The sequence below is a fragment of the Amblyomma mixtum genome, chromosome 5 (genome assembly GCF_055824585.1).
Source record: "Amblyomma mixtum isolate Tamu chromosome 5, ASM5582458v1, whole genome shotgun sequence".
Classification (NCBI taxonomy): domain Eukaryota; kingdom Metazoa; phylum Arthropoda; class Arachnida; order Ixodida; family Ixodidae; genus Amblyomma; species Amblyomma mixtum.
The window spans coordinates 98628628-98646111 of NC_143016.1; the positions used below are offsets into that span (position 1 = coordinate 98628628).

A 17484-nucleotide genomic window follows, 5' to 3' on the forward strand; every position below is an offset into this window, starting at 1 on the left:
GTAGGTGGGCCGCTCTGTCGTTGGAGGAGAACACCTGCCGAGAGGTGCATCTCGAGCTGGGCGAAGCAATTATCCTGCACGCCACTCTCCGCACTGACACGTGCTGGTGGCCCGCGGCCGCGCGGCTATCCAAGCGAAAACGTTGGAGTCAAGATGTGCGCTGAGAGAGCAAGCCCAGATGTCAGATATGCGCCTCACATTTGTATTCAGTCGTGTCCTGCGATGTAATAAAATCAAAATACGCGTGCACTGCTAGGCATTACCTGTATTTGTCTTTCTGCGTTTCGTTGGCAACTCGCCTACCCCAGACCGTGACCGCGTCCAAGATTATCTGGAAACCCGAGCGGCTGAAGTAAGATTAGCGTGGCGGATGATTTGTTTTACGCAGCAGGGCAGAGCCGTAAATCTGTCGCGGTAATTGCTTCTGCGTGCCCTCCCCATCGTGAGATGAGATCACGGATGCCCCGCAGTGGAGTGATGCGAGCTAGAGCCGCGGCGCAATATCAAGCCAAGTGGTTGCGTGACGGCAGGCATAGGCTTTATATAACGCGAGCATTCCACCACTTCACTCGGAACGAGGCGTGCCAAACACCTCATAGTGCACCGCTAGATATCTAAAATTCTTTCGCACGCGTCTTTTATTTTCTTCGGCGAGCGCCACGCGCGGTTTTGTTTTCGGCCGTGTGCTTAGTTGCGCTAGTTTCCGAGGCGCGTCGCGGCGATCGCGCGCTGGTTTGACATAAAAAGAAGTATCTAAAAACTAGAAAATTTCGTCGATGCTGCTTCAAACGTGAGGGGACTTTCTTGTCTGGGCTGTGCCGATGAACGGCGATAGCGGGCCAGCGTACTAGACGCAGAATGATTTACTCGGGCCGAATTCATGTCTCGGCACAGCCGGAGCAAAATTGACAGCAGGCTGAAGTGCGAGCAGCGAGGGCGCAAAAATTGCCCGATAACGTGAGCCCGCTGGAGTGCCGTCGCCACGGAGACGAGGAACACGTCCGAGCATCCTTCGAGGCAAGACCTGCGGCGATGGCCCTGCATAGGACGGCCGTGTTTCGACTCAGGACAGGTGTGCGGTGTGTGTGGCTGGCCTGCGCCGTGCTTATCTGCCTAGTGGATCGGACCGAGCCCGTCGAGTCGCCCATTTACACCAATCAAATTGCTGTCGAGATACACGGTGGTCATCAGGAGGCAGACCGTGTTGCTCTTCGGCATGGGTTTATCAACCGAGGACAGGTATGTGTGTGCATGCACTCTTTTTTCGATTGCCTGCATGTGTGGTGTTTCGTAACCTTCGCCGACGTTAATGTGTTTAGGTGGCGGCGTTTTAGCGCGCGAATCTCTTGAAGCGGGTTGTAAGGGGACCTTGCATGTATTTTGGGCGACTGAAGTGCTTTATGGACTGCGGCTAGAGCGTCTGCTCGCTCAGGCGCGTCGTACAGGTCGTAAGAATGGCTGTAAACATTTGTGTTCGTGCCCAGCTCGCCTGACAGGTTTCTTTCGAAGCTTGCGCTTTTCCTCGTCGGACGGACGGCGTAATTGACGCGGGGTTTCGTCTTCGCGTTTCCTGATTGCGCGGATTACAGCCGGGGCCGAAAATGAAACCACGTATGTGCAGCGAAAATGAAAACGGCAAGGAAACGGGCGGGACGGGGTTTTTTTTTTTTCTTTTTCAGCCTTAAGAAATCGTCGTGATTTAGCAGCCACCAACGACGTTCAGGCTTCGTCTGAAGTGGCCTGCGATAAGAAACCGATGATTTTCACTGTTTACCGAACGTCTCGAAACCTGCCTATCTCTGGAGGAATCCGACTTTCGTTCGATAAGAACTGCTGCCGGAGGTCCGCTATTTGCGTGTGCTGAAGAATCGGGAACGCTTCCAGAGGTCTCGTTCTACTTTGAACGGTGTGGAATCGCCTGTTGTGCCGATGGCCGCGTAACAGGACGCGCCGCGCGGCAAGAACAAAAAAAATTTAATTTAGATGGTGCATCCATCCTGACGTCAGCTGTATTTTTAGAAGGTCAATCTGTGTGAGTGACGCGCGCGGGTGGTTGCGAGAGCCCGCGCGCGCCCCTTGCCAGTTTCGTGCGTTATGTGCTTTATCGCGTTGCGCCTCAAGGAATTAAGGTTGCCTTTGAGGGGAAAATTGTTCAAGTACCTGTCGTTACGCCACCCCGCTGCGCCATGGCCGAGTGGCCAAACGAGGCGCATTCACTTTCCGGGAGCTTGAATGGACGTCTGTATTCGCGCACTTAGTTGCTCGTTTTTCATCTTTTTTCCGCAATATCTGCTACGCGCAGGTATGTCGCCTCTTGCCTCCGGTGGTTCCTTTAATCGTTTTTCTTGCGCGCGTCTCTTTGCATTTTTTAAAGTTTAGTATTTTGTTGGCTTCTTTCCATCTCTCGACGAAGTGGTGTGCAGGGTTATTTTAGGCTGAAAAGAATGAAACCAACAACTCCAGCACTTATTAAATTGCAGTGGAATTGTGCGTTGTTTGGTTGCACGAAGTTTTCTTATCATGCTGGTTTTATGCAGGTGCTACTTAAATGGTTTGATATGACACACACTTGTATTTACAAGATTACAAGGTTTCAGAGCTGTAGCTGTTTCTTAAGCATATGTACAAGTGCCGTCAGAAGTAAATGGAAGGCAATATTAACGAAAAAATTTAATCATTGCCCCCACAATTCATGCATCCTTGAATACATATGTGCAGCCTAATTGTGATTGCGCGAATTTCACTGTGGCCCAACAAACATGGACCATTATGCATTTAAAAAAATTAAATTTTTTCGACAGTCTCCTTCCATTTACTTTTGATGGCGAGTGTACTTAACCGTCAATGATAAGTCATGGGGAAGAAGATAACCTCCTAAAAGTGGAAACGAAAACAGTCATATTGCTCAGTACAGTTAGCAAACCTAAAATTTAATGTTCTAGCATTGAATAATGTAGGACTTGCTTGCTGTCCCATTTAAGTCATAAAGCAGCTAAGAAGAGTGTTTTCTTCCAAACTAGCAGATATTTATATGGGCTGTTGCCTGCAGCAAGAAGAAAAAAGAAAGAAAAAAGAAACATAACTTTGAAGGGTGTGTAATTATGTGCAAAGCGTGAACCCAGCACCATGAACCCACGGTTTAGCCCTGCAATGCCAGTTGTGCATATGCTCCAGGGATCTTGTTTATATCTGCAGTTTGCATTGCATCGATAGCTGCTTGTAGACTCTTCTCAGAGGCAGTACAAAAATCAATCCAATATCGCACATGCTAATGTGTTTGACACGTAATGTGTTTTGAAATGAGATATTTTGGGATGGTGCCAAAATCCAATGCTGTCGCAGTTACTTTCAGACTTTCCAAAGGGCAAAAATTTTCACTGAACCAAGAAGCTCCCAGTTTTAAACAGTGAATGAGCACAACAGTTGAATTTCACGCTGTGGCATATTTTTTGTACACTATAGAAAGTTGGGCTGATTTGTGTGTTTATGATCAGTGCACACCACAATCTCGAAACGTTTGAACAGTACAGATTCCTGTGTCATTTTCGACTTTCATTGTAGTCTGTTCTGCATTCGCACTGCATATTCATTTTGCGGCCTTTTGGCAATTGGGCTTTATAAAGTGTTTTTATTTGTTTTATTTGTGTATTGAATTCGTTATTGTCTCATTTGTGAGTTCGATAATGGTAGATGGCAACTGTAGTCTTTGCTGTTCTTTTTTCTTGCAATTGCAGTGCCAATATAGTCCAGATTTAGCTGCGTGCTTTTTCCTGTTGAGCTCACTGCACTTTATTACTTTGTGTATACTATATATTAGCATGATACTTTTTTTTTTTGCCTTGAATACATTTCATCCAAATGCAAACAGCTTGTGGCACATATGCTATAGTGTGACCTTTTCTTGTATGCAGATCGGGTCACTAGATAACTACTACTTATTTGAGCACCACTCTATACGGAAACGATCTGTAGAAGCAAGTCACGTTCACCATGAGGTCTTGGAGAAGGATGAACAAGTAAGCATTGCTTTTATAAAGTCAAATTATTATTGTGACAAATCTTTGACATTTGTGGTGGTGGAAGTTATTTTGCTGTTGGAACACATACCATGTATTTCCATTTAGTGCAATGGATTAGATTTGGCAGTTATGTACAGGCTAGCGTTTAATGACTTATTGCTGTATTTTGTTCTGTGTACATTTCTGATGAAAGCACTTAGGGGTGCAGTAATCACTTTTTGTTAATTGCGAGTGTTTTTATAACTTTCATTTCACCTCTCACTTCAACTTCACCTCAATTGAAGTTCATTTCATCATTGCTTCATTTCTGCGTGACATTTCGGCTTTTAATATAAGCGGTAACAGTCATGGCCAATTAGTCAGGAGTACAATTTTTGTTTTATTGGCTAGCTTACATTTTTTCTTCATACCTTGCTTATGCAACTGTCTCATACAAAGTTCAGGGGCTCATGAGGTATGCGTGTGTGTATATGTGTCGAAATGTATACATTGACAATTCACAGGTGCAATGGTTTGAGCAGCAAACGGTCAAGCGCAGAGTCAAACGAGACGTTAGCCTGGACGACATACGATACCAAGAGGAGTTTCATCGCTCCTATCGGATCTTCTCAGACCCACTGTACGAGAAGCAGTGGTACCTGGTATGCAAGATTTATTGTGGTTTGAGAACTGCACTTATGCCTGAAAGCTAAAAATGTTTGCACCTCTTAAAACTCGTTTAGGAGATATCCATGTGACACTAACTGAAACTTTCAGTGTGCGACTGACTAGCCACAGACTGTTGTTCAGTCATGCTGTTAGGGGTCCTCACCTTACATGTCTATGTCCGTGTGGACTATTTGATTTGTATTGTTTGATTTCAAGCCGTTTTAGTCGGCTGAATGTTTGATAAGATTAACCTTATATTCCTTTGCAGCAGCTATAATTTGATGTATGTTTGGGAGAGGCAGATTCAGGCTGTACTGCTGTTTTTCCTTTTTGCTTGTTCATTGTGACCTGTTCTGCCGCGTGTATTGTGTGTGAAAGAACAGTTAGCCTTCAGTCATCTCAGCTGCTTAAATGGAATGCGCACAAATAGGCAGTGATTTGCTCTTGTCTTTTAAGCACTGATAAATGAATAGTGCAGTGTTAGCTGAATATGAAAAGAAAAAGAAACCACGAAGCCACTCTATGTGGAGCTCTTGAAAGGAGCTGCGCACTGCTATTGTGTGATGGCAGCACCTTGCGTTTGTGAAGGGCTCTCTTCATTTCTGTGCACATCTTTTGTGTTGTCTTGTTTCTTTCGTAGCGGAAACGTTGACCATGGCGGACAAAGCCTGTCGGCAGCTGTAGCCTAAGCTTTCCCAGTCATTGTTTTTCTGGATAGCAGCAGTACCAGGCACTTGTCATATTGTATTCTTTTTTTTCTCTCCCTCTCATGCTTGCTGCTGAACTTATAGATCTGTCTCAATAGTACTTGCTTACAGTAAGTGACAGGGCAGCTCAGTATTCTTTGTCCTTTCTGGCTCACCTTCACTTTTGTTTTATTTTCTGCTGACTGAAGGATTCTTCCAGTGTGTTCTCAGAAGTGTCGTTCTTTTCTCCTTTCTTTTTCTTAGAGATATATATATTGTATTGATATATATTTTTGTTATGTAAGGAGGACAGCCTTAAATGTCGAGCAGTGCCAGCATATGCTGTGTTGCCTGTCTTAATTGCTTATAATAGTCTCGGCAACAAGTTGAGGCTAAAATTGGCCTTGTATAATGAGCTTCAAACCATCTGTGCACAATTTGCATCCTCAGCTGACCAAAAATTTGAGTCAAGTACATTTGTGTTTGTGCTGAAATAGAAAATATTTAAAGGAAGACAAAAATAATAAGGTAATTGTTATAGCTGGATTCCTGTTAGTTTGAATTATATATGGCACACTATTCCTTTTGACGCAACACAGTAGTGCGAATGGCTAGTTACACTGCGTTTTTCTGCTTGGAAACTTCCTGTACACAAGTTACAACTACCCAAACTACTAGTAGCAATCATGGCAGACAACTTTTCTGTTGATGTGTTGCCAAGTTACCAAGCTGAGAAAGGTAGTTTGTTACCTTGACTAATGTAACCATGTATATGCTGCTTCCTGCGGAATGCTGTGTGTGCGCGTTATTTTCTTGTTTTTAGAAAGGTCTTTGCCATCGCATTTTGACCAGTATTGCAATTATTATTCAAGCACTGCTTAAATATTTAGACTATTCAATATTCCAGTTTTGACTCCAGTGTTGAAACATCATTAATCTTACTTTTGCTGAAGAAATGGTTGCCATGATGATTAGACTCTGTGGAAAAAAAGTACTGTAAAAGTAATAATGGTTACTAGTTATTTAAGGAGCAAGAATGTATTAACCACATTAGGTTGTAGTGGCCTGTAAGTCCTAAAATTTGATTTTATTTACGTTGTGAAAGGAATTTTAGTTTCAACCTTCAAGACAGAATGTTGCAAGTTTTACTAGTTGTTCCACCTTGTTCCTTAATGTATGTTTGTAAAATATAAAATATACTAGTTTTTACAAGAAATCTTCAAGAACAATATAAAATATAAATTATATTTATGAATGCACTGTAACTTGTTAATACATGTCCATTTCTATTCTGAAATCGGGCTAAATTAGATGCGCAAGTAGAATTATGTTCTCTGCATAAACTTGGTAATCTACTTCTTGTCTGAAGCTTTTAAAACACAACAGAAGTTTGGTGACGATGGCAGACCTCTAGTTATTGCTTCTCTGCTTTTTTTAGCCTGCAAGCCCATTTTTGTGGCATTCCTGATTGACGTGTACTATATCTCTTTCCCTTTGTTACCAGAATGGTGGAGCCATTGGTGGTCATGACATGAATGTTGCACCAGCATGGGAGCGAGGTTACACGGGCAAGGGAGTTGTGGTCACAATTCTAGATGATGGGATTCAGACCAACCACCCGGATCTGGTTCAGAATTATGTGAGTCTGTCAGGCAGTCTCATTCACTTTCCCCTACTTCACATTGTGCCCTATGTCACTTCATGTTACGTCTTCTGTGGAGTAGGTTTTGGTGTCCACTTTTAAAGAATGTCTAGAGCAGTGCCTTACTGACAGTCAAAAGCACTCAAAGCAGAAGTAATTTTGCTTAAAGTGATTCTGCTTCTGTGTTGTAAATTTCAGCTAGACAATTTCTCTACACAAAAAGAAGGCCAGAGGTCTTTAATCAGCTTTTGTTGGTCACTTGGCTTTCGTCTGCCATTTTGTCTTAACAGCCAAGTTGTTTGTAGTTCTTTCCTCTTAAGTGGCTTCTTCAGATATAATCTGAGATTTCAGAATGTCATTGTACAGATTACTGGACGCCCGGATTCTGTGACACTAGGAGCCTCCTAATATTCTTATCAACTGCACAGACCAGAAGGCTCTCCGCTGATTATCTGCTGAGAAAACACTCCTCTGTGGATAGCAAGCGGCAGGGCTTTGTATTGTCTGTGTTAGATATTAAACCTTGTACCATTGACCTCGCAATGTTTAACATTATTTTTTTTGCATCTCTTGGCAGGATCGTTATGCAAGCACAGATATCAATGATCACGATGATGACCCTATGCCTCAGGATAATAATGACAACAAGTAGGTTTCAGCGGCATTTGATATGTAGCCGAACACCTTTTTTAGGTTGTCTTTTGCTGTTTAAAATGCGCTCTGTAAGGCTATAGTAGCCTGCACTTAAAATTTAAATATCTAAAATCATGGCCTCAGAAGCAAGAAGAAAGAAGTGCCGTAGTAGTCTAGTTGCTACTAGAATTTTTCTGAATACAAAAAGAAGGCTGTGGGGCAGTAAAGTTCAATGAGGGAAAAAAAAAGAAGGGTTGCCTGTCAATAAAATTTTATTGCAAATCATGTTATAAAGAAGCAAGATAAAAATAAAACTCAGTTTGGACCTGGAGGATTAGGGCTCAGACAGCAATATTTTTAATAGTCCTTGAATATAATACGCAACCTTCTGTATTAGCATAGTTTTTAGTTTGATGTTGGTCAGCTGTTTGTATTTAATAATGTGGTATTTTAGTGTCATGGACATTTTAGTGCCATGGGGAGAAATGTACCTTAAACACACTTGTAACATGTTTGTGTGCATGTGTCTTAAACTGGTCATGCTGTGTTCTGTTGTGAACTAACTGCTTTGGTTACTGAGTAGAGAGTATGATGGGCTTGTCAGACCTGGCCATGGTAGATATGCCAGGCAAATTGAGTGATAAGTTGCAGTCAGGCTGCGTTTCCGTTCTTAGCTGTATTAGTGCTTGAGTTATTGTAGCAGCGCACATTTGAAGAAGCCTGTAGTGCTTTGTTTCACTGTAGGCCTCTTAACTCGCATGAGAGTGATGACTGTTTATTCTGCCTCCTTAGGCATGGAACACGATGTGCAGGAGAAGTGGCAGCAACGGCTCTCAATGAGTATTGTGGAGTTGGTGTTGCCTACAATGCGAGTATTGGAGGTATGTCCTTCACATAGGGGTTTCATATTTCGCTTTATAGCATTGATGTCAATACAAAAATTGTATCATAGTTAATAAGGTCGTCTGGTAAAAGCAGCTTACTGGACAAGCTACATGCTGCCAGTAACATTTTTTAAAAAGAATATTGGGAATAACTACTGGCCACCTTAGGCACTCAAAAAAAAAAAATACTGCAGGGTGTATAACTTGTTATGGGATCACATCTGTTCATTTGTTATTAGTCTCAGCGAGAAAGTTTTCAGGAAAGTTATTTTGAGAGTTGTGGCATATGTCGATTAAAAAGCGGAATACCTGAGACTTTTTGGAACTAAAGTATTTGCATAAAATGATGTTCGGGAGGTAGGAGCATGGGAGTCATGTAGTTCAACATTGATAAAGTTCCCATTGTAATTAGCAAGCACTGTTGTGCTTTGTAGCATTTTCAAATGTCAATCTCTTCATTATTCGCCTTTTGCTGGAACTGATTGCAACTGTTAGGCTTAGTACCACTTATACCATTGCCACTTGTGGTAGCAGGTTTGGCCGCTGCCATAGCCGTAGTTTCGTTTTGAGGTGAACCCACTGGTATGGCAGCATGTGAGCATCTGGTCTATTTAAACAGACTAGTTTAAACATGCCATCTTCTATTCCTTATTTCTAGCCATTTTATCTACCGCCTGTTCCTGTGGCATAATCGTAATTAGTAGTATTGGAAGTGGGTTCAGCTCACCTTTTTGACATTTTGTATCCCTTTGAAGTTTTGCTTTAAGTGGTGTACTTGTATTTTCAGCGATAGCCTTTCGTTGCCATTATATTCAGTTTCATACATCAGGTGCAATGCTGTCAAAGCTAGCGCTCCTGTTTGCACTGCCTACATCAGCGACCAAAAATTAGTGCGTTCCTTGCGGTGAGCGAAAAACAGTAAGTGCTTTGCCTGCAGGCTTAATGCATGATTGATTTCTCATGAGCTTTATTAAATGCATTCTTATTGCTGACGACACGCTGTCACTTGCTTGTGCCTTGCACCACTTGGCCACAGAATAAGCGCTCCCTTTATTTTTTTCATGCTGACTACTTCCGTACCTTTTACAACATTGCATCTGATTTATGAAGCGGACTATAGTGTGTCCCGGAGGGCACCTGTACATGTGTATGCCATACGCTTACCTTAGGCAGAAAAAGTAATAATAAAAACGGAAGAGAGCTCTTTGTGAATATGTTTGTCTGTTTCAGGAGTCCGAATGCTGGATGGCACGGTGACAGATGAAGTGGAAGCTCGTGCTCTCAGCTTGAATCCAAACCATATTGACATCTACAGTGCTTCTTGGGGTCCCGAAGATGACGGAAAAACTGTTGATGGCCCAGGAAAACTAGCCAAGCAGGCCTTTTTCCAAGGCATTGCCAAGGTCTGCATTTTAAGCATTTGGACAATAACTCAGGAGTTGTGCATATAGGGTTGATTTGACGCCCAGTGGTGTTTAATGGTGGTGTGATGTTAGTGCCCGGTGAAATCCAGTGCAATACTTGCAGTTGCAGGTGTGGTGTTGACTTGCCTTGGGAGCCAGGTAAGGCAAGCATTCCTGCAAATCACAAGGATTCCCTCTTACTGCCAGCAGAGCTTATTTCAATGCACCTTAGTTCTGGTAAAATAAGTTAGCGTAAAAGTTAACAGAAAACAAGAAATCCTTTGTCCTGATGGTAAGTGCCAGATTTCTGACGTTTCCATTTCATCGTCCAGCCATGTTGCACTGGTACCTTATGTTTTGGTTATTTTAAAAATTTTGCTTTATAGAAAGACCAGTTACAGAAGACTGCCAGCCAATAAACTAGGACAATATTTCATTTTTAAAGTTTAATGCTTTCAGAGAAACTAGAAGCTGTATGTATTCAATCAAGTTTTCTTAAAATAAGCTTTGTTTATCTAATAAAAACAAGTTTAGTGGCCCTAAAGTCATGCTTGAATTAAAATCAGTCTATGTTGAAAGTAGCATCATGATGTGCCGCCATACGTGTTTGAGTGGGGCATGAGGGGCAGTGGCCCCCCTAATAGACATCGGGAAGAAGGGTGATTATTTTGTACCATATCGTTTATGGGGTCACTCCACGTCCAGCCGGCCGGGAAGGCGAGCTTCCGTGCCGGCTACACGCAGGCGTTTCTCGTACGCGACTCGTGTCCCCAACCCGTGGTGCATAGTCACAGCCATGGCGGGTTCGGACGAAATAGGCAACGACAGAGTACGCTAGGAAACAGTTTATTAACCTAATGCAAGGCAAAGCACACTCCGGAAGAATGTTCTTTCTGGTAAAAATAGGTTCAGTAGCTCACCAAGTCGTTGTCGACCGGCGTTGGGTCGTCTGGGAGGTCATGGGCAGGCAGGGGATCGGCAGGGCAGTCCGGTAGTAGCGCTGCGGCAAGAGAGCATTCCCGCCGTGAGCCCCTCCTTTTTTAACCCCTCCGACATCCCTCTCTTGAGGCAACCGGTTGCCTCAAGGTAAGGCGTTCACCCCTTTCCTACGGGGCCAGTACGTAGCTTTGACGTCATGTCCAAGTTGGGAATGAAGAGAGCGGCCGGGTGCCTTCTCTCCCCATGCCCGGCAGCGCGTGCGCTCATCTCTTGACTCAGCGCGGGGGCGGTGAAGGATATCTATATATCCCACACGTTCCTTGTTACCCAGGTATGAAAAGGGTTCTACCATAAACGTTGGCCCTGCCCCTTATGAAGAGACCTGTGCACACCTATGTGTGTCACACAATTCATTGAATCCTTTTCTCGTGAACTGGGCATTTTCACCCAGGAGAAAAAATATGCGAATTTTTATTGAGGTTGAGTATTTATTGTCCATCATGCTCAAAGCGTTTGGGGCAGATTGTGAGAGAGCTTGCAAAGTGACTTTGATGGGCACACATGTTTCAGGGTCGTCGCGGCCTGGGCTCGATCTTTGTCTGGGCTTCTGGGAACGGCGGACGGTTCAATGACAACTGCAACTGCGATGGGTACACCAACTCTATCTACACGCTGTCCATCAGCAGCGCCACCCAGCATGGTTCAAAACCCTGGTACCTCGAGATGTGCTCCTCCACGCTTGCCACAACCTATAGTAGCGGCTCACCAGGGAAGGACGCCAATGTGGTGAGTCTTGTAACGGCATAGGTAGCAGAATGTGTGTGCTGGCGTTACCTTTGCACCATAGGGGTAGTTGTAATGCTCATTGCTTTTATGCTTACGTACATTGGTGGAATAAGCTTCTGAATTAGGAATCCTTTCCCTAACCTGCACTCTACTGCTTACCACTAGCCAAGAGAGGTGTATGAACATTGGATTGGGCTGAATAGCAGAACATGTTGGCCATTCATTGAGTCCCTCCAGCTGGTTGGTTGGTCATCCGTCAGTCATTTATTCACTTTATTATTAATGCAGTAGGAAAAGGTCACCCTGCACATGAGGCCTTATAGTCATAGTCTCGGTACCTCCTGTGTTTGTAAACGTGCAAATTATGTAGGTTTTGCAATGTCGTAAAAGTTCATGTTCAGTACAAGTTTTTTTTCCATATTTTTGCATGTCAGATTTCCACCTCATATTATATGTGAATCCAAATGATTTTTGGCCAGAATCTGCAATTCCGGTGTCATTGTTATCGAGCGCCGTCACACCATCACACTTCCAGCGAGAGGACGCGCTTTCTAGTGATAGCATAGGTCAGTAGCATCGATTTCGACACCATTTAACTATGCTGATCTGTACCTGCCAGATATTTGGCATCATGCTACATGCATCGTATCCAACGCCCTGGTGTACACAATTAATTGGAAGACATTTGGCTTTCATGACTTCCAGAATGTCTGAATCTGCATTATATGCAGATGAAAATTTTTTTTCCAATTTAACTATCCACAAATCGCACCTCCTATTATATGCGGGTCCATTCGATACAGGGGCTTTTACGGTGATGTATATGTTTGCTAGTCGTCGTCATAATTATGTATTTAATCCTTAAAGGGACACTGAGGAGAGCTCTATTAATATTTTTTTTATAGCAAAATTCGATAGTTCGGCATTTCATGGCTTTGTTGCCACTTGGCCGGCAGCGAAAGATGCATTTATTTCTAAGAAATTTGGATTCGAAGTTGAAAAAGTTTTTCCCGCCGCTCTGATTCAAACTTGGCATTCTCCTGTGATGACACAGGACTAAGTGACGTGAAACATGACGTGCATATGACGTAACGCAGACTTCGTGATTTCTGCCGGCCAGCAGTGCGGCCCAGCAGCAGCCCAAAAGAAAGCTACCGCCGGCCGCACGTTGAAGGCATCTATCGGCTATTGCGGCCGTCGCTTCGTTTACCTTTGCACCGGCGTTGTGCCAGCGTTACAATGGATCCCGTTCTCGAAGTCGTCAACGAAGTTCTCGCAAATAGACATCTTTAACATACTGTGTACCTTGTTACCGTTAGCGGAATACCGGGAGCCGCTGTGAGCAGGCGCTGATTGGTCCCAGCGCTGCAGGAGCGCGCGTAGCTGTCGGGTGCGTTGCGCCATCTGGCGACGTCAAGGAGGTTTGCGCATGCATTTGCTGCGCCTCAGTGATTCGTGGCTTCTCGTGTCCTAGTGTTGCTAGAACTACTGGTTCTAGCAACACTGTTTTGTCCTATGACGTCATGAAGCTTGTACTTGCGAGTTTGGCCTGTGGCGGTGATACCTGTATTTTGGTTCTTGCTCTTTTCTACGTTACAAGAGCTTTGTTGTCAGTATGAATGGCGTTTTTGTAATCAGGAGCTGGTATTCTGTCGATGCAAGTCAACTTCAATTTCTCCTCAGTGTCCCTTTAAGGGTCCCGTTAGGGACATTACATGGGGGAAGGGGGTATAGTCATGTTTACGTATGAAAGGGCAAATAATAATAATGGAATAAAAAGTGTATGGGGTTGTCGGGAGGATAAATATGTTGGAGGGCACAGGTGTTTTCGCTATTGACGCCGGTGCTGCTGTATCTGTTTTGAGCTAGAAACTGTGCCGCCAGTTGCGAAAAGTGACGCCGCCACTATATGGCTTTTCGCTTCGCACCGCTAATCATCTTCCTCTTACAATGTATTCAGTTTTGCATAGCTTGCAGCAAAGTCGCCACCCTATCCTTTGATCGCAAGTGCAATAGAGTGTAAGGGGACCATAGTGGGCCATGCTCTTGGGAGCAAAGAAAGGCAACAGTTGATGACACAAAGACCATTTATAATGCTTTTGAAAGCTTGAAAGCAATAATGGCAGCTAGCAGCTGGCGAGGAGGAGCTCCTCATAAAATATCGTTAAGGAATCAAAGACGTCCAATTCACCAGTTGGGTTATGAGCATGTGTTCACATCAGGGCAGGGAGACATGCTGAGGCTGGATGGGGCAAGCTTGTCGAACATGTTCTTTTGAGGCTATGTCTTGCTGGCGAAGAGTGCAGCTGTGTGTGTGTGTGTGTGTGTGTGTGTGTGTGTGTGTGTGTGTGTGTGTGTGTGTGTGTGTGTGTGTGTGTGTGTGTGTGTGTGTGTGTGTGTGTGTGTGTGTGTGTGTGTGTGTGTGTGTGTGTGTGTGTGTGTGTGTGTGTGTGTGTGTGTGTGTGTGTGTGTGTGTGTGTGTGTGTGTGTGTGTGTGTGTGTGTGTGTGTGTGTGTGTGTGTGTGTGTGTGTGTGTGTGTGTGTGTGTGTGTGTGTGTGTGTGTGTGTGTGTGTGTGTGTGTGTGTGTGTGTGTGTGTGTGTGTGTGTGTGTGTGTGTGTGTGTGTGTGTGTGTGTGTGTGTGTGTGTGTGTGTGTGTGTGTGTGTGTGTGTGTGTGTGTGTGTGTGTGTGTGTGTGTGTGTGTGTGTGTGTGTGTGTGTGTGTGTGTGTGTGTGTGTGTGTGTGTGTGTGTGTGTGTGTGTGTGTGTGTGTGTGTGTGTGTGTGTGTGTGTGTGTGTGTGTGTGTGTGTGGTGCCAATGATTTACCAGAAAAAAAATAACACTTGGTGGGCCTGAAATTTTGATGCAGCATCACAATGCGCTTAATTGTTGAACCAATCTTTTTTTCATACAGAGAGCATTTTCACGCTAGACAAAAAAAAAATGTTGAATGTTTTAGGAAGGTTCAGTGCTTTCAGGAAGCTCAGTGCTTTGCTTATTGTATTTAGTGCTGATTGCTAGATTATATAAAGCGAGTTTCGTGGGCTTATGTTACAGCAAAGCAGGTGGTAGGCTACTATTTTTTCGGCACAACGAAGGCTAGTAATGGTAGCACACTATGTCACTGAGACTGGCTTTTATGTGTAATGCGGATATATTCCAGCAATATGAAAAAGCCTTTTAAGTTATTAATTGTAGAAATTTGTACCTCTCATGAGCACTACATCACAAAACTTGCTTATCACGAGTTTTTATCATTGTTGCTGTTCTGTATTTGCATTATATCATTTTGCACATTTTTAAGTTAGCTTTAGGGCATATGAAAACACGTCAAGATGAGTGCATACTAAAACAGAGGAGAAAAAACATTTTTCCTCTCCAAGTGACATGCAAGAGGTAGTGGTGTTCAAACATTTGAAATTTCTCACAATTTGGGAGTATACTATTTGCTATTTGATTTCTTTACTAGTCAGGTATTCAGTTTTTTTTTTTCAAATATTCAGCAGCTCATGAATCTTCTATTTACATGAACTCATGGTCAGATACTATAACATTTCCAAGCCATACTTACTAGCTCAATTTACAGAATGTTGCACATGTTGTATCAGTGAACGTTTTCTCTCACCGCAGTGGCTTGGAGGCTATGGCATTTGATTGCTAAGTGCAAGGACACAGTATATTGAATTCCAGCTGTGGCAGCCACATTTCCATGGAGGTGAAATGCAGAAATGCTTGTGTGCTGTGCCATGTCAGTACATATCAAAGAACCCCATATGGTGGAAATCAATTCGGAGCCCTCCACTACGGCATCTCTCAAACATACGTGTCTTTGGGATGTTAAACTTCGCATACCATATCAGTAAACTTGCTCTTTCCTCATGGAATCGTTTGTTATCATGTAGAAAAAGTGCATGTGCTGGACTGCTATGCCTTGCATCTGTGTGTGTCACTATGTTCAGTGTCTAGCCACTTTTACTTGACCTGCCAAAACAAATGAGTTGATGGCCATCATGAGCTGCTGTTGGTTTTGGATTGGCTGCTCCATGCTCACCGATTGAAAATGAAGAGCAGCACCATTCTGCATGTTGTCTAGTTCAGTGCCACAGCACATTGAGGACTCGATTTGAATGCACTTGCATAGAAGAGAGATGGATGGGCACTAGTTCTCCTGTCGCAGTCATGTATATTGCTCTTCACCACCGTGCTCTCAGACAGGACAGTTGCAGAAACTTAATTCATAACCAGCACCAGATCTAGTGGGGCTGCCTCATGCGTGTGAAATTGTGTGCTACTGCGATGTCTTCATGATGATTGCTTGGGCTATGTACACAATTTTTATCTTTTTGAATGTGGAATTTTTCCTCATGGCATAAGAAAATAAAGTGGATCACAGAAATAAGTACCACAAAGTACCACAGGGTCAGCGTGTACTGCACTAGGACCCCACGGATTACTCTTCGCAATGCCTTGTGACATTAATAGAATGTTTTAGTTTAGAGTGACTTACATTCTGCTACCGTGATTCACTTGTGCAAGGACCCGTATGCCTGGACAGCGGCGGGTATGTGCTCTAGCTTGGCTCCTTGGGGTCATCTGTGAATGCGCGTGTAGCGCCCCAGGAAGCTGATCTCGGTGGTGGCCACAGATTGCACTAGGGTAAAAACTCTCTACGGAACAGAATTTCATTTGGGCGCCAGTAGTAATGCACACTTGCCCTACGCAGCAGTGGAACTGCATAGCTGCAATTAAATCAGCGTCCACCTATAAAGATATGCTTACAGTACGGAGTGCAACATCTGAAGTGGCTTTACAAAGCCCATGCTGTATTGTGTGGCACTGAAGAGGAATCTGAACTTGTCTTTTTGCCGCGGGAACTCGATCTGCACGTTCCGAGCTTTCTTAGAAACTGCGATTTACTGCCCGTGTGGCCAATTTCCCCAATTAAATCGAATTAACGTCCGGCTCCCGCCTTTTTTTTTTTAATTCTGCCTCGTACGGTGGGCGGAGTCGACCAACCCGTGGAGTGCCTTTCACCCAGTCCCGTGGCGGCTTGCCGCTCTGCCAACGGCGGAGTAATACGTAGTAGTCCGTAGTAGCAAATAGTCCGCGCATATTTTTATTTGTTCGGGCTTATTTTGCGGTTATATTATCTGCGAATGAAACTCTTTATTCATGGAAACCTAAAAAACAAAATAAAGCGAAAGCAAAGCCTCCACGGGACTGGGTGAAAGGCGCTCCACACGTTGGTCGACTCCGCCCACCGTACGAGGCAGAAGTAAAAAAAAGAGGCGGGAGCCGGACGTTAATTCGTTTTAATTGGAGAAATCGGCCACACAGGGCAATAAGTCACTGTTTCTAAGAATGCTAGGAACGTGTGGATTGAGTTCCCGCGGCAAAAAGACATGTTCAGAATCCTCTTCAGTGCACCTTTAAATTCAGCGAATGGAAAACAAAGAATCCACGATTATTTGTGGGAGACATCAAATAATGGTTCAGAATATAGAATACAATGTGAATCTTTTATTTTTTTTAGCTTTTTGAGGTAGCTAAAGTTACCTTCGCCACCAGGATTGAGTGTCGCTAGGAGAAGCCAGCTTTTTACCGACCTTTGGGCAAAGCTTGCAATGTGAAAGTGCATAGATGGTGGCTGTGGAGAGAAGGCCGTGTGGGTCGTTGTGAAAGAGAAGGCATTGAAAGAGTTGAGCAGAGTAGGGGATAGCAAAGAAGGGCAAACGGGCACAGGGCTGGGCAGTTCAAAACACCGAGTAGCGGTGACGCAACAATGACAGCGGCTGCTGTTGCATAGGGGACTGTATCGGAAATTGTGGAATGCAGATCTGAATC

The 17484-nt window shown here is 43.9% G+C and overlaps 1 protein-coding gene across 1 annotated transcript in view; it reads left to right on the forward strand.

Annotated features, from left to right (window-relative positions):
• The first annotated feature begins 734 nt into the window (after positions 1-734).
• Fur2 (furin-like protease 2) overlaps positions 735-17484 on the forward strand; it is a 55288-nt gene continuing 38538 nt past the window's right edge. Inside the window, exons 1-8 of the mRNA XM_089545666.1 lie at positions 735-1239; positions 3912-4016; positions 4523-4660; positions 6858-6992; positions 7573-7643; positions 8421-8509; positions 9743-9915; positions 11425-11640. Coding sequence (XP_089401792.1) covers positions 1033-1239; positions 3912-4016; positions 4523-4660; positions 6858-6992; positions 7573-7643; positions 8421-8509; positions 9743-9915; positions 11425-11640 — 1134 coding nt within the window. The 5' untranslated portion in view covers positions 735-1032. The remainder of the gene's footprint in view (positions 1240-3911; positions 4017-4522; positions 4661-6857; positions 6993-7572; positions 7644-8420; positions 8510-9742; positions 9916-11424; positions 11641-17484) is intronic.